The sequence below is a fragment of the Brienomyrus brachyistius genome, chromosome 13 (assembly GCF_023856365.1).
Source record: "Brienomyrus brachyistius isolate T26 chromosome 13, BBRACH_0.4, whole genome shotgun sequence".
In the NCBI taxonomy this organism is placed as follows: Eukaryota; Metazoa; Chordata; class Actinopteri; order Osteoglossiformes; family Mormyridae; genus Brienomyrus; species Brienomyrus brachyistius.
Genome location: NC_064545.1, coordinates 22,380,994 through 22,392,011, shown reverse-complemented (window position 1 = coordinate 22,392,011; position 11,018 = coordinate 22,380,994). Strand labels below are relative to the sequence as shown.

Genomic DNA, 11,018 nt, shown 5'->3' with positions numbered 1-11,018 from the left:
TCGATACTTTATTGATCCCCGTAGGGAAATTGTCTTTATGCCTCCCACAACTTGCTCTTTTTTCATAGAGGAAGTTGTCTGCGAAGGGCTGCCACCCGCAACGGTGCCCAGGGAGCTGGGGGTTAAGGGCCTTGCTCAAGGACCCACAGGCTGAGGCTGGGTTTGAACCTGCGACCTTCTGATTACAGGCACACAGGCTTAGCCCACAGAGCCACATGCTGCTCCCCAAGATATCCAAGCTCCAGAGCCCTGCTCTGAGTCTTATGGTACTTTTCCATTGGCATCCCGGAACCAAACCGCACTGCGAAGAGAGACTAGTTACAGCATGGTTCCAGCTCACTTTGGGTTTCCCCTGTAAAAGGGTTAAAGGTTTTGCCAAATTTGGCGGATGGGGGCCCTCAGGAAGTTGCAATGAAGAACCACCTTCACAGACTGGCTGGGTCCAGAGGAGACAGGAAATTTCACTGGATGATGGGTCAAATGTACGGAAACGCTGCAGTGTTGCTGCAGTTCAGCTAAAACCAGCAGAACAGACGTTACTTCCTGTAACAAGTACAAAGTGGAAACACTGTCTAGTCCTTAAAAGAGACAGTACAAAATGTGGCAGGGGTGCTGGTTTGGACATGAAAGGCAGTAATCTGATAAAACTGTACAGTGTTAAGTTAAAAAACTAAGAAGGCACGGAACTGTCCTGGACAACACCAGGGTCCTACTCACCGAAAATACTGGCCCAGTCTGGCCCATGTTTCTGTCAACAGGTAGAAAATATTTGGTGTGTGACTCGTTTCATTTTTTCGCCTGGGAAGAAGAATGTATCTGCATCTCTTAGTAACCAAGTAGAATCCATCCAATTAAACAACAGACTGAATATTATTCTGAGAGGCCAGTCTGAGAATGTACTGATATTTTTTCCACAAAGAACACCGCGAAGGATTAGGAATATTTTAGATTTAACTTGAGGAAAGCAATGCATCTTCAGACTTGTTCTTCAGTTCTATGCAGTTTATTTAAAGGGGGGGACTAAAACCTTGTGAACACATTGTGAAAAACATAACTCGAGCAATTGGAAAATGCGGAAGTAGTCTTGAATTGCCATCAGCGCCATCTAATGGCCACATACAGCCAATGCCTGTCCAAGGCTCAAGAGCAACCTGAACTAACAAGCCAATGAGAATGTTTCCATTTCACTCAGTTTGACAGCAGGTGGACTGTGGGATTATTACCGCTTTACACCATGAATTAACCGTTACTGATGATTCAACACAAATTACATATACACTGTGTTTAAAGTTCTTAAGGGTGAAGATAGTTTGGCTAAATGGTATCAATAAATTTGAATTACACACACAGGAAACACGTACCAATCAATTTAAAACGTTTAGTGGACTGTATCTGAACACAGATCTGGGTCTGTCTGAATCTGCGCTTAACTAAAAATGAACACTGCAAAACATGCAAATTCTGACGCGATGTGTCTAAAACAGGCAACTGTTAAATTTGTCACCATGATAAGTTCACCACAATTTTCCATTTGGATAACGGATAGTTAAAAGGTAATAGGTAGTTCATTTCAGCCAGTAAGTTATGCAAAGCTTTGATTTTTCCATTAGCACACATCAACAAGCAATTTTCATAAAGGAAACAAAATCCTCAATCTGTCAGTTATGGTTAGAATACGTATAATAAAAAGCAGCACACTATTAAAAAATAATAATAAAATTCTGCTGCTTGCCATCTAAATGCAGCCTGTAATCTCTATACAGAAAGGCCACGAAAGCCAGTTTAATCCCACAAACTGCAGATCCCATCTTTACACCATCAGCAGACAGCTTATTTCCTGCGCGCACAGTACAATAGGAGTCCCCCTAGCCAGAGGGCTATTAAAGACAGATTAATCACAGAATGAAGGCCATGGTCTAATTACACGCTAATCTCTTAGCAAACACTGCTGTTCCCAATTGCTCCCCTATCTTATCAAAACTGCAGTGCTTTAAAAATGTTAACGCCTCATGGAATATGAAACACAAAGGAATATAAAGATCAGTTTCATTTTTGGTCCAGTAACTACAAAATCCAGAATTCACATCACAGAACATCAGTCTGCAACTACATAAATATATCGCGATTTCTTGTGAACCACTACAGCAGAGAATCGACATGTTAATCCAGTAGATCACACTAAATTATATATCTACAACCTTAACGAAAGGTCATTTCCGAGTTTCTGTGGCAACATGGTTGGCATTACGGCCTGAGCGGTTGACCCGCCTCATCAGCCAAGTGCAGGATGTGATTGGCTATGTCCTCCTCTGTCGGAGCATCGGACATGACCCAGGATTCGCCAACGCCGGCCACCTGCAGGCGACAGATTGGACAGTGCCGGCTGCGGTCGCTCCTGCAGAGGGGACAAGGGGCAGGCCTTTACTATCACCTGCAGGGAAGGCATTCACAATAGGCTAAGGTGTGAGAACTGGGCCATTTTCAATACACTGTCAATGCAGAGCCACTCCATAAGACAGGGCTCTTCAAATCTGGACCTCGATTCCAAATCCAGGCTTTGTTTTCAGTTCTCCCAGGCAGTTAGTGTAATGATTACTGATTCTGATTGGCCAGAGGCTTCACACCCGGCTCACAGGTAAAGGAAGGCTGGAAACTCAGCAGGGCACAGACCTTGAGGACCGTGATTTGAATAGCCCTGCCTTAATATAACTCATCTGTTCATTTACCACCTGAGCTAGTGGGCATTTCGGCCCCCATGTGCCAATGGTGCGAGTCTCTGGACCCGGGGCTACCCGACCCACTGCACGTCACTCACCACTTGTCAATGCACTTCTGGCAGAAGCTGTGCGCACAAGGCAGTGTGAGGTCGGCCCTTCCCTCCATGCAGATACAGCACTCCTCCTCTTCCGTCAGCTCCTGCACTCTGTCCCCCAGGGGAACAGCGTATGGCAGGTATCAGGCAAAGCAAGCACACCAGTTAGCCTGGGACTATGATACACGGAGCCGCTGGTGATCTGACCTGCCCATCCACATGCTGGCCTGGCAGGCGTCCGCAGAGGCGGCCTCTCCGGACCTGGTCTCAGCGTCACCCTGTGTGTTCCTCACAGCCGCCGCCTGACCTGTAATGTCCTTATACAGCTGGATAAACTGGTACAGGTTCATGATGCGTGACGCCTCCACCAATCCGTTCTCTTTGTTGATCTGGCAGCAAAAACACGACACACGCCGTGGCAGATGACGACAGCTAACGGTGACGTCGTAAGCACAGCTCTGACAGCTGGAGACAAGCGTCAGCTTGATGGGATCCAGAGGTTTGCACATCTCCTCTAAGCCTGAATCTCTGCTACCAAACAGAGACTCGATTTGCAGGCTTGCGCATTTTTTTTTATATATCATGCATGGTCATAAATGCTTGAGAGCAAAAGTTCTTCGTACTACATCGTTCCAAAAGGATTAAAAAAAACAAAAAACAAAACAAGGCTATGTCCTTCCAAAGCCAGAAAATGTGTACTGGTGGAAAACAACAACAAGTAACAAGCAAATACTGACAGTGAACATGTGGTTAACCACCCCCTCACCTTGGTGCAGACTATCCTCACAGACATCTTCCACAGGGCTGAGGCGTCAGACCCAGGCTGAACCTCGAAAAGCAGATGCTTCTGCTGTCCAGCAGCCAGCTTGGCAGTGCTAGGGAGACGAGGTTCAACAGGCAGTTAACGAAAGCTCGTCTGAAGAGCTCTTAAATGACGGCCAAGCATGTCACCTCCACTCCATGCATGGACGTAAAGCATTTAAAGAGAGCAGTTTTACAACAGTGGATTTTCATCTCAGAAATGTATCCAGCATGTACGTGTGTGGAATCTGTACCTGTACAATTGGGTGCAAAAATATATGATTATACGTTTATCATCATACTCTTTTCATAACCGTGTCAAAGCTCTTGAATTCCACCCGGATGGCTGAACACCCTTACACTTCGTTAAGTTCAGCGACTCTGCCCAGGAATTCCTCGTAGCTGAGGTAGCCGCTTTCTCGCACCAGACCCACATGCCGTGCCACTTTTTCCGGAAGCCTGTTGATGACTGACTGCGTCTGGCTGGAGATTTCCTGGCCCATCCTGGGGACTTCTCAGAACAATGCACCCTGGGAAACGTATGCTTCATTCAGAACACTCAGGGTCCCTAAAGCAAAGGGAAAACAGGAGCTTGTGGGAAAACGGTGATACGCAAACAAGACGGTTAAACACTCACGCAGATGAGCTCAGTCCATCGACCAACAGATTTGCAATTATAATTCTGGACAAACAGGGCACCGGTGCACCTAATCCCCCCCCCGTATTAATAACCACAGGATGGCATCACACTCGCCTGTCTGCGAATCAGGGCCGGACACGGATCTCCACAAAAAGCTAAACAAAAGCCAAGCTGTTCCCAGGAGTGGGTTCATCAGTCAATAGGGGGCACACCCTCCTCTGGCCCAAGTTCAACACCAGAGGCACACTGCAGTGACGGTGATGCAGTCTTCTCAAAGTCTCCCCATTATTAAAAACATCTGAACCAAAATGATTATTAGATCCAACAGCACTTACCAAATAGGTAGGGCTGCTGGCCCACATAAATGCGCCATGTGACCCATCAGAACACGGATCAATTCAACAACATCCCAGAATAATAATAGGCACCAGAAATCATTTATGATATGTTGGTGTTGAGTAACGGCTGCACCTTTCCCAGGTGGACTCTGCCATAGTGGTGGTTGATATGAACCATTCAGGTGCCTAGATAAGTATAACTTACTTAACCCTTCATAGAAATTAAGGGTTTGAGTATGAAACCACCATTGATTTAACCTCTACTGTTACCGAGATTTGGAAAACTGCGGTTTATAAACCAATATCCAGGTATAAACTGGTTTTTGCATGTTCTATAACCAAGCCGTATTTGTGGCGGGCAGCTGCGGTTTATCCCCGGACCCAGAGGGAGATACAAACGGCGTTAACCGGATGACTCATATATATATATATAACCGTTTTTAAAATAATTTATTGCACTGGCAGAATAATTCCTATCAGACAATGATTCCTAATAAGGACAGCAGATTACAGCCTGCACCTGGGGGGTCCCGTAAAGCGCACCATTTTCCAAAGATCGCCCGATCATGTCTGTAATTACCTTACCTGGTTAGACAGCCACAGCCGGTTAGGTGAACCACCCATGAAACGCATTAATCTCCCATGAAACGCATTAATCACTGTAAAACCGCGGAAAGCTGCGGCGGGAACCACACGCACGTCCGCTAGGGGTGTTTCCACACGACCCGGGGCTGCCCCGCCGACCCGGTACACTACCGACCGGAACCGCACAGGTTCCGACCGTGATCCCTGGGGTCGGGCAGCTACTCGGAACTCGCGTCCCCGCCAGGCGCGGCGTCTTACCAGCCGCGTCTGTCATGTTTAACGGCGGCGGATGGAGGCGTCTTAAGCTGCGCGGACCATCTCGAGGAATAAAAACAGTGCCGCCCCGCCCCGCCCCCCGGACACAAAAACAGTGAAGCCAACACCAGTCGGAATCCTTTCCCCGTCGCCTTTTAATGACGTCTGCGGTTGCAGACGCGGTCACACAGCGCCACCTGCTGGTCATTCCTGTGCAATTGAGTTTATCGATGAAATCATTTTTAAGCGAGATGCTGCCTAAACGACCAGCTCCCCAGCCCAGGTGGCATTTATGCTGTACATTACAGATGATGCGGAATTCGATTTGTACTTGTAAACTAGCATGGCTAGCTATAGGGGTATAGACAAATGGATAAATATGCTCCAAAATACAGAAAATGGATCACTTATGTAGTTAATATTCTGATTTTATTTCACTTACCTTGACTATACGGCAACATTTAACCCAAACCAGCCTCTGGACTAAGCGGCTTCCGGTGATGCTCCAACTGAACCCTCCGAATATCAACGTTAGTTGATAGTTGCAAGTTGATAATAGTGGGTAATAATGGAAATTTAACTTTAATGGAATCTGCTGCAGCAGCAGTAAAATGGGAACATTATTAATATTTCACATCAAAATGAGCAGTTGTACAATTTTGGAATGATACTCCATTTTTCAGTATTTAATATTCACTCTTTTGCTTTTGATTGCTCAAGGTCAGTGAACGGAATAGACACTGGAAACAGTGTACCTCGCAAGCTGTCATCTAACCTGATCTTTTTCATAGACAGAATGAAAATCCCGTGATTACAAATAGTATTAATTCCTTGTGGTTTTCATGTAATATGAACTCACATGTCTTGCAAACGAGATATTTGACAATGATGCTGCTGTTGCTACAGTAGGATTTGGTTTCTTATGTAATGTCGTAATAGTATTCGTGTTAATGTTTCACCTTTAGAGGCGCCATTTACTGAGTGTTTATTGCAAAAGAGCCATCAACGCGGGCTGCAGTTTCGGAGGAGGCAGTCAGAACAACGGGATGTATGACGGGCAGATCTGCTGCGAGAGCGAAGTGACACTGTGCACCCACGCCTGCCATCTAGAGGCGGCATTTGGTACAAAACTGTTCAACTCAAGTAATTAATATTCACGTTATCATGGCGTTATGCGATTATATAATTCATACCTGTTAGAAACTTATTGATAAATGAATGAGGCAGATAATGTGGAAAATGGTTAGTATGTAACCCATATATAAACATGTCTGTATAAATTTCATTCTATCTACAAAATTTTGAATGCATGTTTCACTTATATAAATACCTTTCAAGCTGAATCGAGATTAGTTACACCAAAATGTGGCGTCCATTTTTTAAGGTGATTTGTCCTTGTCTGATTTATTTATTTACAATGTAACAGGAGATTTATCGTAATTTTCTTATTTATTACGAATCCCTAAACCTCGCCATCTGTCAACAGGCTCCCCCAGAGCATGTGAACGTTTCCTGCTGAGCGGTAACTCTGCTCTGCTGAGTCGAATAAATATAGTAAGTCGATAGTTCCTCATTCGCTTTGCACGCGACTAGGCTGAAGAGCGCGCTCCTCGCGAGGCCCGCCACGTGTTTAAAAACGCGCTGAGACATGACGACATTTGCATAACAAATATGTCATGTCCAATGGCCCAACTTGTATCCCAGAAGATGCAACAATTCTCTGCAGGTCGTCCACCCTGCAAATGAAAGGCAGTCACAAACAAATATTAGAATACATCCCAGTTGTGTAGGGGTCGGTGTTAAGTTCTTAGTGACCTACTCCTGTATAAGTTACTACCCGCTACATTTCTGGAGTTTTGCATTATGTTTACATTTCACTATATTTTTACATTGCACTGTTTATGTATTTACAGTCATAATTGTAGTTATGTTTTTTTCACCGTAAGTACCTTAACTTGTATCTGTGATTTGTGTTTGATTTGTGTTTACCTGTGGCGGGAAGGACAGGCAGAGTGAGATTTTCATCACATGGTGTAGCCAACTGTGTACTGTCCATATGACAGTAAACTCACAACCCTTGACTCTTTTCACATGTTACAATGGAGAGTCACATGCTTGCTGAGCTGACTTCAGTGCACCTGCAGAAAAGGGCCAAATGATTTGCATAATCTGTCTCCCATCAAATCAGCATTGTCTGGCCTGACCATTAGAGTTTGTCAGACGTGAACTAAACACCAGGGACAAAGAAAAACAAATCCTTCATCGAGAAACAAAAACACCTGCCCCACAATTACTGGCACCCCTGGAAATTATAGTGAACACAATGTAACTGAAGCATGTTTCCCCTGTAAATTGTACATCATTGAGTTGATTGGAGTGCATAGGATCAAGCAAGCTGTAATCCATGACTTCCTGATTAACTGGGGTACAAACATGGCGTGACACAGAGGCCAAATCCCTTTAGTCATCCATCAACATGGGAAAGAGAAGAGAACACAGACCAAATGAGGGAGAAGTGTGCTGAGTTTCATAAGTCTGGGACTGGGTATGAAAACTAGCTACTCACCTGAAAATGCCCATTTCTACTGTTGGGGCAATAATACAGAAGTGGACAATAACTGGAACTGTTACAAACCTGCCTGGAAGAGGACACAAGTTTATTTTGCCCCCTTATACAGTGAGGAGGCAAAAAATCCCCAAGATTACTGTTGGTGAATTACAAGACAAAGTAAAATCTTGGGGTTACCACGTCTCAGAAAAAAACCGTCAGACGCCACCTTCATGCTGACAGATTATTTGGAAGATATCCCGGAAAGAAGCCTTGTCTGTCAGTTAACCACAAACATAAGCTACACCTGGAGTTTGCAAAATGCTACAACTTTAACTGGAACCAAATTCAACGGTCCGATTAAACAGAAAAGTTTTTTTCAAGGTTTGTTTGGCGTAAAAAGAAGGATGACTATAATGAAAAGAACTTTATCCCAACTGTACAATATGGTGGAGGTTCTGTGATGTTGTGGGGCTGTTTTTCCTCCAAAGGCCCTGGAAACCTGGTTAGGGTACAAGGCATAATGGACTCCATCAAATACCAGGACATTTTAAATCGAAATCTGGCTGCTTCTGCCAGGAAACTAAAACTGAGTCGTCACTGGATCTTCCAACAGGACAATGATCCTAAGCACACGTCCAAATCAACACAAAAATTGTTAGCTGACTATAGGATCAAGCTTCTGCCATGGTCACCTCAGTCCCCCGACCTGAACCCCACTGAAAACCTGTGGGCTGAGCTGAAGAGGAGAGTGCACAAGAGATGGCCTATGACCCTGGGTGATCTGGAGAGATTCTATATTCATTCAGATTCATATTCAGAATACTTTATTGATCCCTGAGGAAATTATGTGGACCCGGTTGCTCCCGGACAGTAAGAAGTAATTAACAAGCTAAATACCAATAACAAATAATACAAATATTACAATACCGAAATTACAAATGGCTCTACAAGGAATTAAATATAGAAACAATATATTATATAAATGTGTTATATATTATATATATATTAAACATTTTGTATATAGGTTGGAGGGGCGGCATGGTGGTGCAGTGGTTAGCACTGTTGCCTCACACTTCTGGGACCCAGGTTCAAGTCTCCGCCTGGGTCACATGTGTGTGGAGTTTGCATGTTCTCCCCATGTCATCGTGGGGTTTCCTCTGAGTACTCCGGTTTCCCCCCCACAGTCCAAAAACATGCTGAGGCTAATTGGAGTTGCTAAATTGCCCATAGGTGTGAATGGTGTGTGAGTGAATGGTGTGTGAGTGTGCCCTGTGATGGGCTGGCCCCCCATCCTGGGTTGTTCCCTGCCTCGTGCCCATTGCTTCCAGGATAGGCTCCGGACCCCCCGCAACCCAGTAGGATAAGCGGTTTGGAAAATGGATGGATATAGGTTAGTTCTTTAAAATTGTTTTCAATGTGAGATGAAGCTACTTCACCAAAAGGTGGATTTTTTCTAACCCTTTTTACAACTCTTTACAAGGGGCGCCCATAACTGTAGAGGGCACAGTAAATGTTATCAATAAAAAATATGTCTAAATTAATAATTGGCTAACAGTATCTGTCTGAGTGCACTGTAGGTGGTGCAGAACATTTTTTGTGTGTAATAAATGGGAAGATTTACTTCTTAATTAGCTGCCCTAATTTATGAAACAAGCGGTTTGTGTATAAATCAGGTGACACTTTCTGGGAAGCTTGTGTTATTTTTTGTACGATAATGGCCATACTGGCTGGAGCAAGCTAGACACCGTAGGCGGCCTCCTGCTGGCCCAGCCTTGTTAGATTACTGTCTCAATTCAAAAATGGCTTCTCAGAGTATCGTCTTTCAGCTGAAGGATAGGTGCCTCACAGAGGCGGTTGCCAGGTTATTGTTGCCCTTAGATATGTAGAGGAGCTGACTGGGATTTCAGCAGCATTCTGAAGTGTGTGCAGAGGGCCGGGGATCTGCAGAGCTTCCCACGTGGGTGAATGTGGACACCGGCTCCTCATTTGCATGGCCGACGGTGTGGATGCAAACGACCCGCCTGGCTTTCTTTAGCGTTCCCTTTTAGCAGGTGGACTGGATGCAGAAGAGGGAGCAGGTGCACGAGGTAGGAAAAGAACAGGCATGAAAGGCTTTAGCAATTTTATGCTAAAAGAGGAGGGCGACGATTCATTATGCGACGATTCTTAGGACATATTGTCCGTGCTGCTCGGTTCCAGGCTTGGTTCATTGGAACCTGAGATGCCGTTCTGAAATCTCATGTTAAACGGGTTCCAGTGTCTCATTCTGCTTCAATGATCCTGCAGCCATGAGCAAACCGTAGATGTAAGTGTGTGCCTCTCCTTCGATGCCTCACCCATCCGATACGGTAACAGTTGGAGCGGTCGGTCTGTTTGGATTATTCTTTGTTCCATATAATTTCACTTTCCACTTGCCATGGAAAGACCCACGAATGCGCATGTGACCTGGGAACTCCAGCAGCATTCAAAAGATTCAATCAGCGTTTCATTTTCATTTAAAAAAAAATTTAAAAAAACGCCTTATTTATTTATCTAAGCAGCCTTTGGTTTGGGTAGGTGGGTTTATCTGTAATTGGGATGTTGTCTGCGTATGGCATTTACAAACAGCCTTAATCTAGTGAATCCTTTTCTCCTGGATCGAACAGAAGTGTTGCGGGTCGCAAGGTTCATCCAAGAAACAAACTTTTTGTCCATCTTATTGTTATGATTATAAATGGGAACTGTTTATCAAAGGCAGCATGACATTTTTCCCATTTATGGAGTTGGATACTTTGCTTAGGGCTACTTAAAGCCAGCAGCCTATTGAGCGCCCTTTTGACCCTCGCTTGATGGACATCTACCGCCTCGGAAGGGCCGGTCTGGATCTTGGGGGAGCCAAACCAGGAGGGGCTGGTTACAACTCCAGGAGCTTAGGATCCATGATGGATCCTCACCCGAGGAGCTGGAGTTGAGGACGTCTTTCACGCTCTCTGTACTTCCCTGCTGCTGGACCAGAGCGAGTTCAGTCTCACCTTCTGGAGGTTGCTGGTGCTCAGG

At 45.0% G+C, this 11,018-nt stretch overlaps 1 protein-coding gene across 2 annotated transcripts; it reads right to left on the bottom strand.

Annotated features, from left to right (window-relative positions):
* Positions 1–1,662: 1,662 nt before the first annotated feature.
* LOC125706019 (RING finger protein 141-like) lies at positions 1,663–5,578 on the bottom strand. Of its 2 annotated transcripts, none has more exons than XM_048972447.1 (6): positions 5,435–5,578; positions 3,974–4,181; positions 3,579–3,687; positions 3,020–3,201; positions 2,816–2,923; positions 1,663–2,395 (listed from the first exon to the last, which is right to left on the bottom strand). In XM_048972447.1, exons 2-6 carry the CDS (start codon positions 4,114–4,116, stop codon positions 2,245–2,247), a joined length of 693 nt encoding a protein of 230 aa, XP_048828404.1. In that variant the 5' UTR covers positions 4,117–4,181; positions 5,435–5,578; the 3' UTR covers positions 1,663–2,244. The 2 variants fall into 2 exon arrangements, with proteins under 2 accessions (XP_048828404.1, XP_048828403.1); XM_048972446.1 differs by lacking the exon at positions 5,435–5,578 and adding an exon at positions 5,177–5,417.
* Between the last annotated feature and the right edge of the window lie 5,440 nt (positions 5,579–11,018).

Bases quoted from the DNA above. Each gene is read 5' to 3' on its own strand.
- LOC125706019 (XM_048972447.1), bottom strand. From the start codon at position 4,116: ATGGGCCAGGAAATCTCCAGCCAGACGCAGTCAGTCATCAACAGGCTT. The intron at 3,688-3,973 runs GTAAGGGTGTTC...TCGTCTCCCTAG, and splicing joins GTCGCTGAACTTAACGAAGT to CACTGCCAAGCTGGCTGCTG. The intron at 2,396-2,815 runs GTGAGTGACGTG...TCCCCTCTGCAG, and splicing joins CAGAAGTGCATTGACAAGTG to GAGCGACCGCAGCCGGCACT.